We start from the raw sequence: 25429 nt of genomic DNA, 5'->3' as shown, positions 1-25429 counted from the left end.
TTTCTTCACTCTTTGTAAAGTTAACCGCATCAAATTCCGACCAATCTCTTTTCATAACAACCTTCTGCTCGTGGGGTAGCTCAGTAGGTATAGTGTCTGGCTACAGGCTGAACGACAAAGGGTTCCAGTCCCGGTAGGGTCAAGAATTTTCCCTTCTCCACGTTTTCCAGACCGGCTCTGGGGTCCACCCAGCCTCCTATCCAATGCGTACGGAGGGCTCTTTCCAGGGGTAAAGTGGCAGGTGCGTGAAGCTGACCAGACACCTAAAACTATGGCCGAGGTCAAGAAAACGTGGAACTATACATCCACTACCCCCATACGCCTTCATGGCGTAGTGCTTAATTTGTTAAGTACAAGGACAACTTCACCTTATTTCAATAATCTTCAGACGAACACAAATGTTAAGTGAGGGCTGTCTGCATCTGTTGGCGTCTTTACAGAGATTTTTACCTGTAAACAAATTTTATATTATACCTTAAATTTGTATTCATTTTTACAGGCAACCATAAGATCTATAATTACGAAATATGTCAAACATTTTGATGCAATTTCCCTGCACATGCTGACTTTCTATTTTTAAAACGATTTGTAAACATATTTTTCTTCCTAAGACACCATTTTTAAACATAACCTTCCTTCGTTCAAGTGGCAACTATTGCCTCCAATGTAAGTTCTCTCACAGAACGCTACACAAACTTTTTAGTTGATACTCACTTCGTGGTTTCAGTCAGCAAGCGAACTATAATGACCGAGCCACCGCCGCAACGAATCCCCACGGCCATTAATCTCGGTTTTCTAGACCGGAGCCGCTATTTCCTTGAAATAGCTCCTCAATTACCCTCTTGAGGCTGAGTCTACCCCGTTCCAGACCCACTACTTCTCGGAAAATTTGGTAGCGCTGGGAATCGAACCCGGACCTCTGGATCTGTAGCCAGGAATTCTGACCACTAGACCACAGAGGCGGTCACTTAGTTGATAAAGCGTCTTAAAATAATCGAATAATCAATCACCTACATTTCGAGTATAATAGCAAATATGAGCGCAACAATTGTGGCATTCTGATAATGGCTTGATGACCAAACCGTTTTGATGAAGCTTTTTCCAGATAGCGTTCTGCTGGCTTCATTTGCCAATCTTCCCAGCATGCAACGGTTCAACCGCCAAGGCAATATCAGCGTGTCCACAATCGTTCTGTTGAGTAACACACATCATTCAAGTTTCTTATCAAAACCGGAGAATTTAAACACAAATCCTACTGTGGTCCCCCTGCTGTTACACTACAAACATGACTCTCTCGGTATCTGTGGCAACATTTCAGACGGCTCCGCATTCTGACGAAAACTATGGCTGACAGTATCCAGTTTGAAACAGTCATCCGCAGTTGCTTCTGTTCTGACTGTGAAGTGATACTGCGTACTGGGATACGAACGTTTCAGAAGGACAGTATCCAGTTTGAAACAGTCATCCGCAGTTGCTTCTGTTCTGACTGTGAAGTGATACTGAGTACTGGGATACTAACGTTTCAGAAGGACATGCAGTCTCTGGGTTGCAGGTCTAAGAAACTGTCCTGGTTATGACGCAACACTGAAACGAAGGTAGTTATGACATCAGGGGAGAGGAATAAGTGAATAAACCTCATCAGGGCCAGTATAAACAACCCCGTTGTGTACGGAGCGGCCCTGAGACGGGCTGATCCCCGGTTCAAAGAGTCCAACCGACTGGGTATAGGATTATGAAATTGAAAAAAAAAAATGGTCCAGGGTCTAAAGGCCTGTAGCGCCATAGAGAGAGAGAGAGAGAGAGAATTCCTCTGAGGGTACGTAACAACCTTATTTTTTATTGCTAGTGGGATGGGACCAAGTTCCTTGTACTGCGGCCACTTCTGGCCCATTGTACCAGCCCCAGATGATAGGTGAGGGTGATTGTGGAGCAATTGGCGGAATGAAGATTGGCAGGGGAAACCGAAGTACTCCGAGAAAACCTGCCCCAGCGCCACTTTGTCCACCACAAATCCACTTGACCAGACACGGGATCAAACCCGGACCGCCGCGGTGGGAAGTCAGCGAGTAACCGCTTGAGCTATGGCGCGGCCAAATTTGCAAACTTACAAAAAAAAAAATCCCTGTGTATTCAATAAAGTATCCGGTATGGGGATTTTGGTGTAAGCTTGTGCTCGTCGGGAGACTCGTCTGGCTTTTACTTGTGCCCGTAAATCTTCGTCCACACTACTTCAGTTGCTCGCCAGGCTTCGGCGCGTGAGGATCCGTATATTTACTCGTAGTGTGTATAGGCTGTAGTCGTATTTTAATTTATTGGCTATAGTTTTTAAATTAAAAATTTAAAATTTGCTTGTCTCGTAACTTGTCATATCGTCCACATTACTCGCGAGCATAGCGAGTCACACGAGCACGAGTAATGTGGTCGCGCCTTAAGACAGACATGGGAACACCACTGAAACCTTCATGGTCCGTATCTTATTTCAATAGTCTTGCAGAGCGATTCTAGCCAAAGACACACCCATTTACGACTGTCTGCTGTTACAGGTCATAAATCTTTAAGTCTTGTTCCATAAAATAATTTTGTAAAATGTGCCTTATCATCAGCGAACTCTGACCTTGTTTTCTCAATGTTGCTAATTCTCACAGCAAATGCTCAAGACATCTCATCGCCTACTTAAGTGTAATTAGTTTCCAAGTTTAACTACGCCTTTTCCGCGGAATTAATTATGCAACACTGGATAGGGGGTGGTTATGAATGGTGCATTGGAATGAGGGGGGGGTCGTGACACAGCTAGGGTATTTAGACGTGGCCATCTCATCCGGCTTCGATCCCCGTTGTATTCTCAGATTCATGGTAGTCAAAGTAGATTCTAAAGTCCAGTGACTGAGATTAGCTCTTTCTAAGGGGCCCATATGAGTAGGTGTCTTCCTTTCTCACCTGAAGACGGAAACAGTTCCAGTTTCCGAAACGTCGTGTCCTCTATTACCTAAAATTCCGGACGATGGAAAAAGTGCAAAACCCCAGCAATTCTGTGAGTCGAAGTAGAATTGAAAATGGAACATCCCCGTGTGTTTTTTGCGTTTTCACCCTGCTAACCATGATTCTACCATTACCCAATACTAATCTGTGACTGTTTCCTGAGGTGTGTACTGTAGTCTTGATCACGCAGCACATTATCACAACCCCTGATTTTAAATACGTAGCTTCATCTCTCTGACCGGGTATTCGGATGGTTACAGAGCGAGGAAACTTTTAAATTGGAATGGATCTGGAAGGAAGCCGCCGCGGCGAATATGATTCATGAATTACGTAAATTCCATTTGCCAAATTAAATACATTTCATCGTCAAAGAGGCACAACGGGGCTCCATTCATTTGCGAATTTCTATGTCCACATCTACGGTTTATTTTCTTCGTGATCGAATATTCAAAATGTATGGGGAAATGCAGATATTTCTACACGCATCTCTACCCCTGTAGAGATGAGTGGTCTGCCTCACGCTCCGGCCGTTTTAACCCATAGGGAAAGAAGTTTCTGTACAGGACTGTTCTTGTTGCCATGAATTCTGCTTCAACCCTCAATTTTCACTCTACGGATCTTTTCTTTATGCCGAGATAACTCAGTATAGCGACGATCTATGGGCTGGACGGCTGGAATTCGATTCCCGGCTGGGTCAAGAGTTTCCTCTTCTCCACAGCATCCATACCGGCACTGAGGTCCACCCAGCCTCCTATCCAATGGGTACCGGGGGTTCTTTTCCCGGGGTGAAGCTGACCGCTGACCGCTGACCACTCACCTATATGCAGCAGCGAGGTCAAGAACTGTGGAGCTATACCTCCACTACCCCACGTCTTCATGGGATAGTGCTTAATTAATTAAGCACAGTGGCAACTTTACCATTTATCGACGCTGTCACTATAGAAACTATATACCGTCGTGTGTTGAGATAATGAAATAAAAACTGGCAGGGGAAACGGAAATACTTGGAGAAAACCGGCTCCATTTCCACAGTCCACCACAAATCCCACAGAACCTGACCTGGGATGGAACCCGGGCCGTCACAGTAGGAAGCCGGCTACTAACGGCACTACCGACTTGGTTCCGATTTCGTGTAATCTTCTGCTGGCCCTCGCCTGCACAGTCATTCTAAGTCTCAGGAGCCGCATAACCATATTTCCGTCTCACGGCGATTTGTTTCCGTTGAACCAGAAACCTACATGTATACGAACACGCCCACTCTTCTCACTTCTACCCTGAAGATGGAGGTAGCACGCACACGAAGCAACATGAAACGTTACTCAGGTGAGACAAAATGGTGACGAGGTCGGGGGTCAGGAAATCGTGGCTATTGTCTCGACTGGGACAAAGGGGGAGGAAGTAACATTATAATTACCACAAAATGTGGCATGCATATCGTTCTCGTGATCACGCGGGAGATGACCTCAGTCATATTAGCATTGTCCAGAGTTCAAGCACGATTAAGTGCAAAGTGTATTGCAACAGAGGGCGTCTTGTTCACCCGGCGGAACATGTCGCTTCCATCTTCAGGGTCGAAACAATCCCGCAGAATTATTCGCGAACTAAGCACCGCGATCCGTCTCGTATCAAACGAAAATAAGCTGTTACTTTTGCCCAGAATTTGGCGGCGCCATAGCTCAAGCGGTTAGTCGCTGGCTTCACACCGCTGCGGCCCGGGTTCGATCCCGGGTCTGGTCAAGTGGGATTTGTGGTGGACAAAGTGGTGCTGGGGCAGGTTTTCTCCGAATACTTAGGTTTCCCCTGCCAATCTTCATTCCACCAATTGCTCCACAATCACCCTCACCTATCATCTGGGGCTGGTACAATAGGTCAGAAGTGGCCGCAGTACAAGGGACTCAGTCGCACCCCACTAGCAATAAAGGAAAATATATATATAGGAGGAATTACACACATCCCGCAAGCACAGGAGGGCAACGCGAACCAGCCACGCCGCCAGTCTTGTCGTCCGTGGAAGTCGCAAAGACAGACAGACAGACAGGACAGTCACGTGGTGCAGCCTCTGTATGAGGAAGTGGACCATTAGACACAATGGACTGATATTACACAATGTCCTATTTGTTGCAACTGCACACAGCTACACCTACCGGCGGGCTGGGATAACTAGGATCACGGGGCGCGCAAACCGAGCAACCATCGTCGCTGAGGTGTCCGGTTCATACCTCGGCTTGGGCCCCGACTATCCTCAGGGTTTACTTGCTTTTTCCCGCGTCACTCTAAATGTTCCCCGAGGTGCCCATAGACGCTTTACAAGAATTCTAATACTTCCTCACAGAAAACAAACTAGGGCTTGTTATCATTTTAGGTTCCCAGCCATGAAGAGTTTAGTCTTCTGAGATATAACGCAGTTTAGACCGTTGACAGTCAACTGACGTTTAGGAGGAACATATCGCCTCCATATTTTCAGTCTAGAATAAACAGGTACTTTCATGCTGATATCTTGTTCGGCTTATTGTACCCTGAAGATAGATGCGATATGTTCCTCCGAAACGACGTTATATCCCAATACTCTTCAAAATGGGTCTCGTTGGATTTGAGGTTCTCCCACAGGTAAACACAGCAAATACTACTTGCCAGTTGATAATATCTCAAAATTGTGATGACGGTATATCACCACAGTGATTGACTTTCTATACATTATCCACAGACATATTTTAACGTTTCGGGGCTGGACTCTGCCTCCGTCCTAAGCAGAAAGCCTCCTAGGCTAAATAGATGGAGCTGTCTCAGTACAACCTACGAAACTCCATTTTAAACAAAAATAAGGCAATGGATATGTCCTACGAGTTTATCACTGTATTATGTTCTGGGTTCTGACATCGTACAGTCGGGTAGTTCACCGAAGTTTCGAGAGAACGCACAAAGTCCATCTTCAAAGGCAAAGAATAAGACAAGGAAGCAACCAGCAAGACGCATACAGCAACGAAACCCTTATGGTGGGGGCGGCATGTTCTGAAACGTAGATGAACGTTTACCGGACTATACGGTGTCACATCTCAAAATATAGTACCATTCTATTCCAGTTTTATTAAAACAACAGACCACATATAGGATCTAGCGCTGTACAAGTAATTTCTTAAGAGATGCGTGCCTTACCCGTTGAAAATTCAACGGAGGTCCCATCATTTTATTATACAAGCTTTCGTACAATTAACTTCCCCTGTTTCTCCCGTATTCCTGTCCAGTCCTACGTGTTACAGAATGATGCGTCAAGGCCAACGTTTAACACCGTCTCCCACGAATAAGACGCACAAATGGTCAATCACAAACCGTTTCCTTTCCTACAGCATTCACACTTTACATACCCACATCAAGGAATCATCAGTACTCACAAAATAGTAACGATACATTGAAATAATATACTGCTAATTTGTTCGTGGCCTATAGCATAACTTTTCGTTCATGCAACATGCTAACTCACTACAATTCGTTGCTATGTTGTCCTGAAATTGCGTCATTTCAGAGCTTTCATCTCAACCTTACTTTACTTTTTCATCTACATAGGGGTGTAAGTCTATTGCTGGAGACATTAGAAACAGTACAATACTAGGAACAGGGTGGGGGGGCAGAACTACATAATTATACTCCTCACCAAATACTATTAAAATGACTGAGATAATTATAAGATGATCAGGGCATGCAACACAAAAAATATATTAAGTTTTGGAGGGAAAACATGAACGAAAGAGACCACTGGGAAGAAGTAGCCGTAGATGGAAGGCAATTACGAAGGATTTGAAAGAAACAAGATGGGAGGGTGTGGACTGTATCTGGCTCAGGATAGGAACAAGTGCCCCCTTCATCTGTTACACGGTAAGGAAACTTCGATTCGTAAAATACTGGGAATTTCTTCAGTGGCTGAGCACCTACTGGCTTCTCTTGAAGTACCCGTGTCTATGAAGTTAATGTAAGACACTAATTATTATGATAAAAGTACTAAAATTCTTCAAACAAACTCGTGTGCTACTTACCGCATGTCCCAGTGCGGAACTGTGGCACGTTAGGGTCCCATCATGGCGAGGTACGAACAAACCTTATGTCCCATTTCACTGTATCTCTACAGACCGCCTAAACTACGCCTGCAACTCACATGGAACACACGTTTCTGCAGAAACCCCTGCCACATTTTCGACCCACTCTTGCAAGGTCACATAGACACACGCACAACTAACTAAACCAACAGACAAACCACTCACTACTTGCTAACTTCAACTTTGCTCTGAATGTGCATATGTTTATGTGTGTTTATCCTTCTTCCTTTTCCGGCCGAGGCCAGCCAATCACAACTGATGTGCCCATCCCCTCTTCCCCCCATTCGCGCATTCTACATCCTTCTTCCCCTCCCGCCTCAGCTGGGCCCCGCCTGCTTATGCATCCCTCTCATATCGCCACGTCACAAACCCGACCGAACACGGGAGTGGAAAAGTAGTGCATATTGCACAGTCGTACAGTTTGACTGTGAAGTTCTCTCGCTGTATTAACCGTTAAAAAGCTGAATTTCTTCCAAGTAATATATAAAATTGAGCCCGTACCTCACAGGAAACACATCACGTTTCGGCTACAAAGCACAACCGGTTAATTCTGTGCAGAGAAACAGTCGCAGTTTATTCTGAAAATCAGAACAGACAGATACGATCTTTGGGCAGAATGCAGAGTTTTTGTAGGTTCAAGGTGGTGGTACATATACAAACCACTGGGATTTGAAAGATTAAACTCTTACCAGTGCCTGCTATATTTCCGACGCTGTCAAACCGCATTCTAGGTTGCCAGTGATGACCTCCTTTCGTGTGCAAATAATACATATAATTTCCCTATGATCTTCGAAGACAAACGTCCGAAAGATCCCTGACCATGCAGTTCAGGTGAACTGCCAACAGATGTCATGTGTTGTCACAAAAAGAGCAAATTTTTTAAGAGACGAAATTTTCGTCGCTTGGCATCTGTAGGGTTTACCCAGTTACATGAAGCAGAATTAATCTTGACAAACACACCCGCTGAGCCCGTCATGAAATTCTATAACCTTTATGCAACCCAAGCATTGTTACCAAGAATATTTGTCTTCTTGAAGTCATGTAGCTTGTAGATGGCTACAAACGTTTCGTTTCCTTCTTCAGACTAGAAGGGTATTCTACCCTAAGGATGAAGGGTGCAATTCACTCCGAAACGTTGGTTTAAAACTACACTACGTCACGTCCCATACTACAATATTCTTCATAATCAACGCCATAAACTACTCAAATCCCATGATTATTTATACTTCACAAGAAAACAACAATGAAATCAACATTATCTTTAAGACAGATTCTAATATTATCTTCTGAGCCTTAGATTTCATTTCAGGGTTTTCGACTACAGTTGTTTATGAATTTATCATGTCCTCCATGCGTGCTACATGACTTAAATTGAAAGTATCAGAGGACACGGACCGAATTCATCTGCCTCGGACACAGGTTCACCACGAATATGTACCTTACAGTTCTACGTCAGGTCACAAAATTCCCAACCAGCTAAGCGACTATAAGCTTTACAAAAAGGAAGAATTTTATCTTCAGTGCCGTGAAAGCAAATCGAGCAGGGCTTTGCTTGCTACCTGCTTCATGGATTCGGTTACTTAACTTCAGATAGATTTATGGCTTGTGACGCCGTGTAGTTTCGTCGATAAGTACCAACGTGTCAGAGAAACCTAGAGCCTGCCCTGAATATGGAGGCATCATCAATCAAACTAAACAGCAATGGCTCAAGCGGCAGTGCATCTGACTTTTATTCAGGAGGTGCTGTTTCGAACCTCGACACCGAGATCAGCTATTACGATTACTGTTTCACGGGGTTTCCTTCTTTCTCACAAGGAAAATTCCGGGGGAGTACCTCTAAGTTGACCACGACCGTATCCTGCCACATCATTTATAGTCCATTTAATATCTTTTTTATTCGACTCTATGTATTCTGAGCTACTGAGAGCGTAAATATATACTCCGCGTGATATCCCAAAACACTGCAGTCGTGATAAACTCTGTCTAAAACACCTTCGAGTAATGTCATCAGTATCAATATTATTTAGAGATACAAATATTTTATTGATGTCGTGAAGGTTGACGTTACGTTGTGCAACCTGTAAACGAAGGACCCTAAGAACTCCGTACTATACACTCCACTGAAGTCACGTAAAGTTCTTCCGTAACGCTGCTTATTCAAGGTATGACGTACCCTCGAAGACGCTTTGGACACAGTTTACATATGCTTCGTAATGCAGAAATGTCTGTTGAAGAAAGAAACATTTTGAATGTCAGTGAAAAAGAGTGACGCAAATCCTTTTGTGCACTGTTTTATCAGTCTTGATTCGGTAAGGAAGATGTCGAACGGTGGGTTGAGATCGACGTTTCTGGCCATCTCCCACGAATAACACGCACAAACAGACATTCGCATACCGTTCATTTTATAAAATATCCTACATTTCACGCATCTACATGGCAAAAACTTGCCAAGAAGGAATCCATTCTTTTTCTCTCAGATCATTATTAATTTTATCCTCCCATCTATGCCTAGGTCTTCCTAGTTGTCCCTTTCCTTCCGGTTTTCTTAGCACAATCCTGTATGCACGTCTTTCCCATGTACGCTATTTGCGTTCCCAATCACACCTTTACTTTGCTTGATCACTGTAACATCACGCAGTTCGGGTGTGACCCTCGACGGGGTTTTGGATTAGATATTGCACTTATTGACAACTTACACGACTCGGAACCACAAACAATTACACCGTCACAGTTAATCTCCACAATTCATAAATCACCACAGCACCCGCTAAGTCTTTTCCAACCTGCTGTGTCTTCACCAACCGTTCCCTGAAAACGGCTTCTAACAATGGAGATTCTTCAGCTTCACGAGCTCAACTCCTCTCTGAACGGCAGCTCTCTTCCAACCGTCGCTTTTCCTCATACACTCCTGTAGAGAACTTATTTCCTTGTCCTAGTTGCCTTCATTTCGCACGGACCGAGCAGAAACCACCACTTCCAACAGTAGCTCTATTGTTGCATGCGTATCCGTTGCAGCGGAAATGTGTTTAGAACCAGAAACGAATGTTCTTTCAGAGCCGTTCACTAACAACGGCCGTTTCTCTATCTCCACAGTTCTTGCTTTGGGCAAATGTGTCACAGAAACAATATTTGGCGAGGGGTACAATTTATGGAGCTCATAATTATTTAATTATGTTGTGTTATATCATCCCTCTTTTGTCGAAATATTCTCCTCAGCAACCTGTTCTCAAACACCAGATTACAGGTTGGTAAGGTCTCTGTAAACATATACGTTACGTTATAACTTGACCCTTAAGCGTGTACGATATTACACAAATGGAGGCGTTAACTTGTAGAGGCATAGTAGAAACAATGCTGACCAAGGAAATCATATGATAACAATCGTAAAGGAAACACTGTCTCTGCACATAAGCACGCAAAGGTCATAGTCAAAGTACAGCAGGAAGGAAACTATACGTGTATATATAGTAGCAGTAATTTGTTTGTTTACTTCTGATCCCAGTGTCGAAGTTCGAAATACATTGAAGATAAGTTTCTCTTGACTACATTCATGATACAGGATGTTCCTTGCAAATGTATAGAGTTTTGGATCTGAGTTTCTCACAGCAGTAACTATGAAAACTTCTGTTTTCTTGGATGTGACAACGTATAGTACGGTTGAAGTTCACTGACGTTTCGAAGGAAAGTACTGCCTCCACCTTCATAACCAAATAACCAACAAGATGTAGAATGGAAGGAGAGTTTTCAGACCGTTCTAGAAGGTTGTTTAAATCTGACTACATGGCGTCACATCCCAAAATATGGTACTCAATATACAGAATGTTTGAAAAGTACTTGAACGAATATAAATGTTTGTATATCCAGTATGAGTTTACGAGCCATAGCCAATCAAACGTCATTTTTATGGACGGCTTAAAGAACATTATGGGGTTTACACGACGGTGCCTATTCAGGTAGGGATATATTCGTTTGCGATGCCGTGTAGTTTTGTGGGCGGATGCCTATATCTAAAGGAAACCTGTTTCCTCCATCCTCTCAGCTGATGTCCAGATTTCAAGGGGGATTGTCATGGAAACAAAGGAAAGAAGAAAAGAAAGTAGTCCAGCTCGGGCCAATGGGAACAAAGTGGACTAAACCTGATATTCAGAGTGGTCTTTATAAAGAGCACTCAAGTTTATCGTCAAAGATGGAAAATATGGAATAGCAAGGAAGGGTGGACTTGAAGGTGCCTTTTCAGGAGCACGGCAAGTTTCTTTCTGTCACAGGCGGGAAATTTGAACATGAAAACTGAAAATATGGATACAGCTCTCCGAAACGTCAGTGTCCATCCCCCCCCCCAAGGAAAATTGCACCTTGTCGCAACAAATAAAAACACAATCTTAAGACGTGCTAAGGTTTCATTACGAGTGCATGCATTCTATGCGTTGCTGTTAACAATGGTAATACAAAAAAGCAAACTCTGTGGCTTGAGTCCGCAAGCGAACTATACCGACTGAGAAACCGCCGCTTGTCAGCGAAGTTAGTGCCAACTTTAGCGAATAGAGAGTGTCGCGTGGTCAGCGACATCCTCTATTCGCTGAGACGCCTTGCGTTCGAAAGTCACAACAAACACTTCACGCCGTGTACGCTTCTGCGTTTCATTCACTGCGCAGGCGCTGACTGGATACTCAACTGCTGTATGAGAGAGATAACCAGTTTCCTGTGTGCTAACCCGCTTTTGCTGTTATCTTAACACCCACCACCCACAATCCGCCCAAGGGGCGAGACCACCCCTTTCCGGCGGTCACTAACACAATACAGGACCACCACGCCTCCGTTAGAGATTTCTATTAGTGACACGTACGAGTATAGACCACTGTGACCACTTGGAAAATCTTTCACTATGATCATTTCCGTTGCAAGGACAGTACAACTCCAATTATGAAAAAACCGAACATGCTGGCTTAGTCGGTAAAGCTTCTGACCTGTTTGGCAGGTTTTCGAATAGAATCGAGACCAGTGCACCCATTATTCTGTTTCAGGTCTTTCGTGGTTTTCTTCAGTTCCCTGAGGCGAATATACGTATGCTTCCTCTAATACGTTTCCAGTTCATTCACTTGCACTGCCAGTCGGCGATAGTTGAGGTAATTTCTCTGTATATAATTAAGAGACCAGGCCATCACGATGTAGGGGGAATGAAGGTATAGCTCCACATATTCTTAGCGTGTGCGGGTCCTGTCATACCTCAGGCAGTTAGTCCGGGTTCGATCACAGGTAATGCGGAATTTGCGAACACAAGGACAGGTGTTCTCCGAGTACTTCGGTGTCCCCTGCCAATTCTCATTCCATCAACTGTTCAACATTTGTTAATTATCGTACCATGTGACGCTATATATAGTCGACACTAACAGCGGCCTTAAATAGCCAACTTATTAAAATAGCGAAATTAATTTCGGCACTATATGGAGGCGAGCGGTCAGCTTCACGTTCCTGTCGCTTTACGTCCATGGGTAAACGCTCCCGGTGGGCTGGGTGGGCCGCAGAGGCCGGTCTGGACCTTATGAAATAGGGAAAAAATTTAGTCCATACCTGAAGTCGATCCCCTATCCTCGAGCTCAGTAGCTATGGCATCTGACTCACCTATATCTCTTCCAGGACATGCAGTATAGATATATAGAAGTGGTTGTGGCCTATTTTGAGGTACTCTGTCGGCTACTTAGAAGAGGGAATGCCTCATCGCAAGGCCTCTATAGATTCAAGAAAATACAGGCAAGGAATAGTCAGGAACACATCCAGGGGCAGGCTGGAATCGAACCGATGACCGCAAAATTCGAGAAGATGAGGGGGGTATAAAGCTTCAGTGCGATCGTCACAAGCCGGCGCAGTCAACAGATGACTCGAATTCATGGTCGCGTCGCGTGCGGTAACGCATATAAAGTTCTGATTCGGAAAAGCTGAAGGAAAGAAACACTTGGTAGACCTAAATGTAGATATGGACCGCTTCTGTGGCCTAGTGATCAGAGTTCCTCACTGCATATCCAGAGGTCCGGGTTCCATTCCCGGCGCTACCAGGTTTTCTGAGAAGCAGTGGGTGTGGAACGGGGTCCACTCAGCCTCGTCAGTATAACTGAGGAGCTATTTCAAGGAAATAGCGGCTCCGGTCTAGAAAACCGAGATTAACGGCCGTGGGGATTCGTTGCTCTGATCACGTGACACCCTCTATCGGCCAAAGTTGGCATTAACTTCGCCGACAAGCTGCGGTCGCCCAGTCAGTATAGTTCGCTTGCAGACTAAAGCCACGGAGTTTGTTTTGTTTGTTTTAGTTAGGATATGAGGATATCGAGATGGATATTAGAAGAAAGACTCCAGGGTATCTTGAACATGGTAATCAAACTTTCAGATTCAATAAAATGTTGGGAATTTCTTGAGTGGTTGAGCTACTATTGGCTTCTCTGAAAGGATCCATTTCCATAAAACGAATTAGGATATCTGTGTGTGTCCTCTCTTTCAATTACTTGAAGCAGCTGTTTCGATTTTCACAAAATTTAGTATGATCGTCATGAAGGAGTTCATCCGAGAATCGTACTAAGTGGGCTGACTCTTCGGCCACACAGGGCGCTACGCTACGTAAGCTGTGTACACTCTGAGACGCAGGAAACATAGGGAACATAGCGTACGTAGCGTACGTATCGTACGGAAGTCTGTGTGGCCAATCACATTGGCAATAAAGGGAGATATTTTTCTGTTCGTATAGCGAACATAGGGTACGTAGCGTGCGTCGCGTACGTAGCGCTCTGTGTGGCCGAACTTTTAGCATCTCAAATTGGACTGGACTATTTGGCTCCAGAAGATACGATTTTATCAAGAACGAAGCGACATCCAAAAACAGAAGCGAAACCCGGTGAGTTCCAGTTCATCCCCTTTAATTACTGCCTCGCCCTGAAGTCAATATAGAGCAAGAGGAGTGGAGGGGGGAGGTACATCGCCTGTCGTTAGTAGCGGAGGGAGAACACGGCACTGAGTAAAAGCCTGCGTCATATTTTATTAACGGAACTTCGCACTAAAACCGACAGTCGTAGGCCACGAGTCTGCCAGTCCAGAATTCCAGATTTCTGTCGTTTTTCCTCCAGAAGTTACAATATCCCTTCAACTCGTAATGGAACCATTAAATTCACACCATGTTTCAGCGGCGCCTGTAAATGCGCTTAGAACTCATACTTGAAGTGTAAATGATTTCACGTTTCCCCCCCCCCCTCTTGGCACTACAGCCCCAGTGGGCCTAGGCCTACATCCATGAACTTCTCCGTTTACTTCGGTTTTTCTAGATCTTACACATTCGGTAGGACTCCTTGGGAGGGTGATCAGCTCGTCGCAAGGCCTCTACCTGTATACAAACACAGAAAAACGCACACACACGAACTAAACATCCATGCCCTGAGTGGGATTCGAACCCACGATCCCGGTTTCCAAGCGAGCGAAGACCGCTTGCCTACCGTGACCGGCTCGATTTCATGTTTACTTGTCATTAATTTTAACCTTCACAGAAAGCAAAATTGGCCGTCTCTGCGGTCAGTCAGGCCGACAAGCCCAATTAATATGAAAAAATCAGAAAAAAACAGTTTTATACTTCCTCAATCCAATAACTCTTGTAACGTTATTCTTGGAATCAGCTGTGAGAGTTATGTACGTAGTTTATACCCCACAGCTTGTTTTTCATGCTGTTGTTTTACTGCTCGACTAGTAGTCCTAAAAAGATATATATGCGAACCAATTACCTTGAAAGAGGCTGTTAGAAGGTAAAGCTATCCCTGTAAGAGGCCGTGGGGGCCCATAGGGCTGTGAGACGTCGAGGCTCCCACATTATCTAGACAGTCTGCTCACAGATGGCGGTAAGGTTGTCAGTCTTAAGCACCGGCAGCCCTTTACCCCCAGGAAGATTCCTGGTACTCATTTCTGTTAGAGGCTGAGTCGACCCCAGGGCCATAGTGCGACTGGAAGGATTAGGTCAATTGAAAAATCCAATTACTTCATTGGGAATCGAAACCGCGACCTTCCGGCTTGTAGCATAGCGCCTCAACCAACTACGCTACCGCGCGCCCCAAAACTCGCTGTTTCTCAGTTTTCGAATTGTACATGGGGACAAACAGACAGGCCTTTCGAAGGTCACAGGAGTATTTTTTGCTAAGTTTCGTCGTAAACACGCTAAAGAACGGAGGCCCACCGGGAGGACCTCAGATCGAAGAATCCTCAAACAGAGTTTGTTGCGGGAACTTAAAACTAAGCCTCATGAAGAGGGACTTCAAATAATATCTCCTTCCTATGGGATGCTTTGAAATGAATCTCACTGTAGGAAACTTTGAAGGGGGGGATCTTGTTAGCAAAACTTTGAATGTCATCTTCCGAGTGAAACTTTGAAATACACCTTATCCGAGAAAACTGAGTTACGTCCTAGAATTTTGTACAGGAAGAACATTGACAAGGAATCTCATAATAAGACTTCCACGCAAACTGCTTCTAATGTGGGATATCCCTTCCTCGTACCCCGTTACTTGGAACAAATTCCCTTGTGGCTTGCAGGGGGTGGACTGCGACTGTTGTTCTGCTGCTCCCTGTCTTGAAATGAACTGATCTGTTTGCTTCGTAGAGAGAGCCTAGGGACAGTCAGACCTGGTCAAGGGCAGCGCCATAGCTCAAGCGGTTAGTCGCCGGCTTCCCACCGCGTCGGCCCGGGTTCGATCCCGGGTCTGGTCAAGTGGGATTAGTGCTGGGCAAAGTGGCGCTGGGGCAGGGTTTCTCCGAGTACTTTGGTTTCCTCTGCCAATCTTCATTCCACCAATTGCTCCACAATCACCCTCACCCATCATCTGGGGCTGGTACAATAGGCCAGAAGTGGCCGCAGTGAAAGGGACTTAGTCCCACCCCACTAGCAATAAATAAAAATAGTCAAGACCTGGTTAATAGCCCGGCTGAAATACTCTCGTATGCGCAGAATGGATAAGTGCTAGAAACATTGTAAATATATCTTAACTCTATGGAAATGAGACCTTCTTAAGAAGCTAGTAGTTGCCCAGCTAGGCAATATATTCCCAGAATTTTATGGGACAGGACGTTTCACAGCACACCACTGGTCCGTATCCTGAGCCATATTGATCCAGTTCACGAGAGAATGACTATACATGAGATTTGGACTGAAAACTGGATTTATTGAACACTTATAGACCGTGACTATAAGTAACTACAGCGCTATCGCTAGTTCACACATTCAGCAGTTCGCTACAGCACGTACTGTCTTCTCAATCTGCTGTGCCTTCACTAGTCGTTACCGGGTAGTGGCTTACAACGGCTCAGATTCCCCCTTCCCCTGGGCTCCCGAAATGTCTCCATGCCTCAGCTGCCAGCTTCTAACAGCAACTGCTCATAGCGACTGAACTGCAGTTCTCTGACTAACTCACTGACCAAATCCTCACTTCCTTGCACTACACTAACTGAACTTAGCTCGGTCGGTCGCGTGATATAATCTCGGAGCGGACCACATAGAAAACACCGCTTCCAGCACTACTTCCATTGTTGCGCGCTGGCTACTGCCTAGAAACGCGTCTACATGCTACACCACCACAATATTGCTTTAAAATATATTTTAAAATTATCCTTCAATTTAGATTTTTGTCTTGATAGTTGCAGCTTTCCCTTTTGGTTTCCCTACTAGTACGTCGAAATTATTATCGGTTTAATTCGTGCTACATGTCCTACTAATTTCATCTTTCTTCATTTTATCACTGCAATAACTTTTGGGAAGGAGCAGAAATCGTGAAAACACCATTATTCAGTTTTCTCGAGTCCAAACGCCACACTGCGAACCATTCTGAAGGTCAGACATCTCGTTCTCCTGTTCGGAGTCTTGTGTGCAAATGTACTGAGGAGCAGAGACAATTTCATGTATTATTTATTTCTCTACATTACTAGACACACCTTTATATTATTATGACAGGATAAACTGAGGTAAATCATGAAACCGTCCGTCGAAATAATCAGCCTTCTAGCCGACATTTCAACCATAGGCTCCTGAACGCAGAACTTTCATTACTTATATTATTATTATTATTATTCAGCAATTTATATTTTAATATTTAATATAAATGTCATCTAATGTTACTCCTTTATAAAATGTTTCTATCATTATCCATAGATTTTAGTGCATGTTGAAATAGTGAGTAATTATATCTAAACGCCATCTATGAGGAACTATAAGCACTAAGTGTAAAACGAGTTTGTGTGGAAGCGTCACATGATTGAAATTATCTCGCTGGACACTTTGAACTACGGAATTTGCTTAAATGACATTTATAAACTTATCACATGCATTTAGTGTCGAGATAAGATTAGTCGGTATAGCGACGGGCTACGGGCTGGAGTGGAGTTTCGACTCCAGGCAGAGGCAAGAGAGTTTTCTCTTCTCCCTAGCCCCCACACCGCCTCTGAGGTCAGTCCAGTCGCCTAAACTATGGCTACAGCGGGCTGGGGCGTGAAGCTGACAACTCACCTGTGCAGAGATCATGAACTGGAGGTATACTTCGACTCCGGCACACGTCTTCAGGGCATGTTGCTTGACTAATTAAGCACAAGGGCCGCGCCATAGCTCGATCGATTAGTCGCTGGCTTCCCACCGCGGCGGCCCGGGTTCGATCTCGGGTCTGGTCAAGTGGGATTTCTGCTTCACGAAGTGGCGCTGGGGCAGGTTTTCTCCGAGTATTTCGGTTTCCCCTGCCAATCTTCATTCCACCAATTGCTCCACAATCACCCTCACCTATCATCTGGGGCTGGTACAATAGGCCAGAAGTGGCCGCAGTACAAGGGACTGAGTCCCACCCCACTAGCAATAAAAAAATGTATATCGCCAAGACCAAGCAGTTAATGACGGTTGGGAAAACAATCGCTGTTTGGTGTGCAAACCGTGCGAAACCAATAAATACACTGTGTGGGTTGGAAGCAGGGTTCTGAACGTTAAAACAGTTGGTAGACATGGTTGTCAAAAGGGTTAATAGCCAATCCATAGTTAATATTTGGTGAAACGCTCACTTCCTTTTGATGTGGTCTGCACGAAACGGGATTCATTGCGCAGAATCGACATATGATTGAAAATACGTATAATGGGCAGATTAAAGTATTAACAAGCACAGGGAAGAATTTTCTAAAATATTTAATTCACTCTGTTTCTCATTATTATTATGATGTGAGGACACGCACGTGTTCTGAACGAAACACCAACGCAAATTATTCGATATAAAAAGGCGTGTTTAGCAGGAAGCTTGGTGTCAGAGGAGATACGAAACCAGCATACCGCGAAATGACACAGCACTGTACACAATCATGCGCCATCACATAGGCCCTATATTATATTTATGGTTTATTAACGACCTCTATCAGTGGTTCATACTATACAACGTCAAATGGCAAACTGATTGGCTAATGAATTGGAAATAATTTGGGATAAAACAGTTATGACCCAATTTGTTGTACTATCTCTTCACGTACCTTAAATCAGCTTGTGGCCAGGACGAAATTCAAACAGCCGCTTCCAGATTAAAGGCAAGAGAAGCTACCGTTTCAGCACATTCGTTCAGTGCTTTCAGCTAACTACCTCACTGTGTCTGCCTATGGCTCCACAGCCCTTTGTTGGGCCCTGACCGTTTTTTCAGTTTCTTGATGTTTACAGAGTTGGCAGGACTCCTTGGACAGGGGATCAGCCCGTCGTAAGGCCTCTACCTAAACACAGGGCAACACAAACATAGCATAAACGCACACAGATATCCATGCTTTGATCGGGATTCAAACCCACGATCCCGGTGTTTGAGCGGGCGAAGACCGTTCATGCCTTAGACCGCGAGGCCATTGTAATCGCCATCTAACTAACTAACTAACAAGGCCGTGCCATAGCTCAAGCGGTTAGTCGCTGGCTTCCCACCGCGGCGGCCTTGGTTCGAGTCCGGGTCTGATCAAGTGGGATTTGTGGTGGACAAAGTTTCGTTGGGGCAGGTTTTCTCCGAGTACTTCGGTTTCCCCTGCCAATCTTCATTCCATCAAATTCTCCATCATCATAATCACCCGGGGTAGGTACAATAGATCAATCAGTGGCCGACGTGCCAAGTGGACCCAGCTGGACTCCACCCCCCACTAAACGAATAAGAAACTAACAAACAAACAAATTACATAGCATGAATCCTGTCTCAATCACTGGACAGTTATTAATTTGATTCAGAAATTTGTCATCCCCGCTGAACACAGACCCGATGCTTCTATGTTAGACATCAGAAATACCGGAAGTTGCGGCTGTGGTCCAACAAATACGAGGATAACTGCAGAATATGACGGGAACGATTTGCACAGAACAGAAGGAGACCGACTCCCAGAAACGGAAATCCGTTATCGACCACGTGGACGACGAGAACTGACACGATCTAAATGATGATGGATGGATGAAGACCGTATTTAGATTCAAAGGATCAGGTGTGAACGTCCTAACCCTACAAACTTCAGGATCCTGGCGACGACGGTTCATATTCGGCGCCGTGTTAGCTGTTCCACTGCAGCTATCTCAAACCAAATTTAATCAAAATCTGTTAAATGTTTTGAGAGACTAGAACAGAAAGACATAGACTCGTAATATCCAATTTTGTGTTATACGCTTATGAAAGGAGAACATTGAAATAGGGGTTAAAAATATACACCAAAAACCTTGGCTACCTTGGTTACGGAAGCACCCATCATACGGGCCCCAACAATTTGCCCGCGTTCGAATTCTGTTAGCTCTGACATGAAGCACTAGAAAACTGCGCAGAACACTGTCTCGACAACAAATGAAGCTGGCAACGTATTGCGGAGGTTGTACAGGTAGTGGTATTGGTCAGATACGCAGCGTCACCTACAGACGTCGCTAAAATAAACACTTCAATTCAGGCATGCATTTCAAGAGGTGTTTCCATATTTTTGTCCATCCCATGTATTTATAAAATATTAAATTTTTCTGTGAAAAGAAAATAAATTTTAGGAAGTACAGGAATACATCTGAAGATACAGAAGGAACTGATCCTGAGTATCCTGGGTGGTGTTGGGGGGGGGGGTTGCAAGGGGGTTTCAAATTGTGCGTATCGATTGAACTTCCAGTGAGGTGCAGACGAGCAGAAAGCGCAGTCAACACGCCCAGTTGATTACGTTCGTAGTCTGTGAACAGTTTGTGTAAGCATCCCGAAGGGTTGAATGTTTGGGGATGAAGCTCTGGGATAATCGACATCACCGTCCATCCCCATCACAATCAGGGTGATGTACAAGAGGAAGGGAGAAACACCTAAATAGGGCAAAGTGACGCCGTAGTGTAAATGCCGGCGTCTCTAAGCCACGACGCTGAACTAAGCAACTTAATCCACCAAGAAAAACATCCGCTTAACACGAAAAAAGAGAACGGTTTCAGCTGTAAAAGCCTTTCCCAACGTCAGTAGGGCCATTTGTGGTTTAGCTCTGACAATCTGATGTCTCTGTAGTACTGGAATATACAGGATGTTCAGGTTATAAAGATTTCCCCAATATCAATAGAGCCATTCGTATTTCAGCTCTGGCATTCTGCAGATTCATGGTATTGGAATGTACAGAATGTTCATGTCATTAAGATTTCCCCAACGCAGGTACAGTCACTTGTAGTTCAGCTTAAAATTCTGATAACTCAGTAGCACTGGAATATACAGGGCGTTCATAACTCTCCTAAATGCCAGCAGAGACATTTTCATTTTAGCTCTAACACTCTGATACGTCCATAATGTTGGAATATACAGAATGTTCATATTAGAGTGGAACCAAGTATAACCGGATATATTGCTGGTTGTTTCTCGGATACGAAGCAAAGATGTTCAGTACGATATTGTATTCGGTTTGAAACACAGTTCACCGAAAATCTTTTACTTATTCCTCTCGTTGCTTCGGATTATCATTATGCTATAATTTGCGAAGGTAACAAGAGAGTACGGAGTTAAACTTGGTCGGCCATTGGACGGATAAATGACTGAGGAACGAGGAGAATATTCCGACAAAAACAATCGCCAAATGAAGCGAGGAAAATGGTGCACAATGGTCGAAACTGACCTTTCTACTTTTCATCCGCGGACACACTGAAGTAAGTGTATTAACGGTAGAAGTTAGAGTCATCATTCCGATGTTTTCAGTTTGCACAGTACAAGCACGTCAATTCGTACATGTCCAATGTTTCTGAGATTGTCTTTCATCATCAAGTGACAATTTCTGTGGTGATGGCGATAAAAACGGCCTCCGTCGACTTCTTTTCCAAAAACGTTGGGCTTCTCTCTCCGAAATGACGCGGCTTATTTTGCAGAAAGAATTTTACCAAACAAGAAATATGGTCCATTCACAAACTTCAGTTTAGATTCCCAGTAAGTGTTATCAAAATAATACTATTAGTTATGGATTAAACGAGGTACTGTCCTGAAATTCGCCTGGAGGGACTATGGAAAACCAGGAATCTCCAGTCAAGATAATCCAGGATCCAGCCGAGAATCGAAAGGGGTACATAAAGTATCCAAATAAGAAGCCTTACCGCATGAACCAAATTGTTCTGAGGAAGTCTTGTCTCCTATGATTCATGCAACTCAAGTTCTAAAAATCCGTTACGGCAACTGATTACTGTTACATTACCTTTAGTATGTATATGAACAAATTTACATACCTTCTACAAAGTTGTCCCTCATATTTCAAAGGAGGTAATTCCTTTCCATTAAAGGACGGAGGGATGACTTCTGTGGCGTTGCTTAGCAACTGCCCCTTGACAGAAACCCTTGTGGTATGGGGGCAGGGCAGTCCAGTACAGGGTCTGCAATATAAAGAAAATGAGATGTGTAGAGAGAGATGATGAATGATAAAGATTAGAAACAGCTGCTAAAGCGGATTTTGGTTTGTACAACTACAGCATACAGCTAGCACAGAAGCATTCGGAAACCTCAGTGTTACGGAATAGAGCAGAAGGCATGAGGCACGAACAAAAGTGAACTAAGCATTAATTTTAAGTTGTCACAGTCATGCGTTATCTGAAAACACTCAAATACGATATGTAATCTGTTAATGTCGAGAAACGTTAGATAGATGATGAATTGGAAAGGGATTGGAAGTTACCGGTTGTGTCGTGGCCTATTATAAAGTTCCATCCCAGTATCTTCCGCCGTACATTCATAATTACATAATTTGCATAATTTCACTTGATATGTGAAAATCATTTTACTTTGTAGCAAGGACTCGCCCCACCCCCCATTTTTGTAAGCTTTTCAAAGGGTGAGTACCTAAAGTTTTCTTACAAACCTACGTTTCCGCCATGCTGGATTTATGCTTCCCACAGCGGTGATTATGAGGAGTGTGAAATTCTGGGTTATACTGCCAAGTAGATGTCCACCGACGTCTCAGAGGAATGATATGTTCCTCCGAAACGTCAGTGAACATCTACTTGGCAGTCACCACCGTCTGGTCTCTGTCTACTTATTGTTGTTTCTTGCATGGTTTTCTCTGACGTTCGGAAGATAGTTATTCCGAAACGTCCATTTAAGCTGTTTAACACTGCAGACTAGTCTTATTGAATGAAATTTATTATTTAAAAAAAGTAAATTTTTGGGATTGGTGCTAAATTTAATCCGTTTCTATGTTTCCAAAGTCCGTGGACGGGGCTCACACCTGGTATTCTCAGAACAGAGATCAATGTGGCTTTTGTGTACACGGTAATGAATCTTAATCTCCCATAAATGCTGGCAGTTTCTTGAGTACCATCTCAACCATTAACTCCTCAAAAGGACTCCGTGTAATTAGTCCTGTATGACTGTGGAAACTTCTCCTTCATATAAAGGTATTTTTTTTCTTGTGGGGTGGGACTAAGTCCCTTGTACTGCGGCCACTTCTGGCCTATTGTACTAGCCCCAGATGATAGGTGAAGGTGATTGTGGAGCAATTGGTGGAATGAAGATTGGCAGGGGAAACCCAAGTACTCGGAGAAAACCTGCCCCAGCGCCACTTTGTCCACCACAAATCCCACTTGACCAGACCCGGGATCGAACCTGGGCCGCCGCGGTGGGAAGCCATCGACTAACCGCTTGAGCTATGGCGCGGCCTTATTTTAAGGTAAGAACATGTTTCAAAGAGCAGGTTAGTGCAGTGGTAAATCTCTTGATTTTATTCGGGACCACTCAGCCTCGTGAGGATAACTGAGGAGCTATTTCAAGGAAATAGCGGCTCCGGTCTAGAAAACCGAGATTAACGGCCGTGGGGATTCGTTGCGTTGACCACGCGACACCCTCTATCCACTAAAATTGGCACTAACTTCGCCGAGAAGCGGCGGTCGCTCAGTCAGTATAGTTCGCTTGCGGACTAAAAGCTAAGGAAATGTTATGGACTCAGTTCATATTCCTATATTCTAAAGAACATAACGTTTCGGAAAATGGATGTTTCCGTCCTCAGGTTAGGGGGTGGGAGACACACACTCTGTTGGGCCCCTTAAAATAGCTAGATCCAGTGATTGAGGTTAACGCTTTCTAACGGATAAACACAGTAGGTGTCTCCAGCCTTTGAATCTGAAGAAGGAAACAGATTTGGTTTCCGAAACGTGTTCTTTAGAATATCCAGCAACCCTGACCGATTCTATAATTGACATGTCAGCTAGCGCGGTCACAGCCGTCCAACTGCCGCTCTGAAATTAGCAATGTTGAAGCTTCTGGTTATGCTGGTGTCCTCAGGATTGTGGTTCCGTACATATGAAGAACTTCGTCTGGGGACTTAGCAAGCCCGCTCTCCTCCTGAGGGATCAAACTATAAATAAGTTCATGTAACACCTGCTGAGAATGCAACGGCAGGCCTCATCATTAATTGCATAAACTTCCTCTCCCTTCCTTCCGCGACCCTTCCGAGTCCTGCGCATTATCGAACGATACACCGTAACTCAAGAAAAATTCGAGAAAATCTCAAAATTTGGTTGTTTTTCAATTTATTTGCCTTAATGCCGGCAGTAAGGTCCCTCTCTGTGGTCTCGTCGTCAGAGTCCTTGCCTACAGATCCAGAGGTCCCGGGTACGATTCCCGGCACTACCAGATTTCCTGAGAAGTAGTGGGTCTGGGACAGGGTCCGCTCAGCCTCGTGAGGATAATTGAATAGCTATTTCAAGGAAATAGCGGCTCCGGTCTAGAAAATCTAACCTAACGGCCGTGGGGATTCGTTGCGCTGACCACGTGACACCCTCTATCCGCAAAAGTTTGCACTAAATTCGTCGACAAGCGACGATCGCTCAGTCGGTATAGTTCGCTTGCGGACTAAAACTACGGAGTATTTTTTGATGCCTGTAGTAAGACTAGGGTCGGGTGGTAGAGTGATAGGTGGATGATGAACTGGAAAGGATTTGGAATGAGTCACTGTCTAATCGAGGTATTAATCCCAGATATTGTCTGAATAATAAAACGTACAATGCCTCGACCTAGATTCGAACCCAGCACCTCCCGAATATGATTCTAGATAGCAACCGCTACGCTAACCCGATCCGTACAGTTGTCTTGTATTATTGGCAGGTTAAAATGAGGTAAATATATGTACTTTGAATGGCCGAAACAAAGAAAAAAACAAAGACATTTGGAGGGAATAACTCCTTTTATACAACACTATATTTCGATGTCTGTACAGTGTGGTTACAATTAGCAGTGACTAAAATGAAAAGAACCTCTCTCACATACTGACATTGAAATATTTTGCTTGAAATATTAATTCTGTTTCTTCCGTCTTCCTCCTCTTCATCTCGATCATTAAATATTAAAAGAATCTCTGTAAAATATAATGTGGCTTCTCTTTCTATTCATGCTCTTTGTTATAATGCGGCTTCTCTTTCTATTCATGCTCTTTGCTATTTTTTTCTCTAAGCATTAAAATCCCCCTTGGGTTATATAAGTAGCTGCAACACAGATGTTTCACAGAGAAATAAAGCCTCTAACTCCAGTTTCGAAGACTAAACGAAGAAAGCAACCACTAAGAAGCATGAAACGTTCCTCCGAAACGTCGGTGAGCACCTGTCGGAATATACGGCGTCAAGACAGTACAGCTCAAGGCATGTTTGGTTACTCATTTCAACTTCGCATATCCTTTACAGCACGGACAATATGGGAAGGAAACATTGTGAAACCGTGTAGTTTGGCAGAAATATTCCCAAATGTCAGAAGAATAATGCAACATGTAGACCTGTTGCTAAGTAATGACTCTATAAACAACGGTTGTTGCTAGGTAATGGCTGCAAGCACCAATGAAGTATTTCGGAAGCGGTGTTCTCTACGCGGTTCGCGCGACAGCGACGTGGCACAACAGTAAAA

At 44.2% G+C, this 25429-nt stretch overlaps 1 protein-coding gene and 1 long non-coding RNA gene across 3 annotated transcripts in view; one reads left to right on the top strand and one right to left on the bottom strand.

Annotated features, from left to right (window-relative positions):
* Positions 1-21855, bottom strand: part of LOC111868051 (O-acyltransferase like protein) — a 150891-nt gene extending 129036 nt beyond the window's left edge. For both annotated transcript variants that reach the window (XM_033752914.1, XM_033752915.1), the window contains exon 1: positions 21775-21855. In XM_033752914.1, coding sequence (XP_033608805.1) covers positions 21775-21796 — 22 coding nt within the window. In that variant the 5' untranslated portion in view covers positions 21797-21855. The remainder of the gene's footprint in view (positions 1-21774) is intronic.
* Positions 21856-21857: 2 nt separating this feature from the next.
* The window catches only part of LOC117282598, a 90426-nt gene continuing 86854 nt past the window's right edge, over positions 21858-25429 (top strand). The window contains exon 1 of the long non-coding RNA XR_004513400.1: positions 21858-21916. This is a non-coding gene — a long non-coding RNA (uncharacterized LOC117282598). The remainder of the gene's footprint in view (positions 21917-25429) is intronic.

The sequence above is a fragment of the Cryptotermes secundus genome, unplaced genomic scaffold, assembly GCF_002891405.2.
Source record: "Cryptotermes secundus unplaced genomic scaffold, Csec_1.0 scaffold815, whole genome shotgun sequence".
Lineage (NCBI taxonomy): Eukaryota > Metazoa > Arthropoda > Insecta > Blattodea > Kalotermitidae > Cryptotermes > Cryptotermes secundus.
The sequence above is the reverse complement of the archived record's forward strand: the minus strand, read 5'-3'. Positions and strand labels throughout refer to the sequence as shown.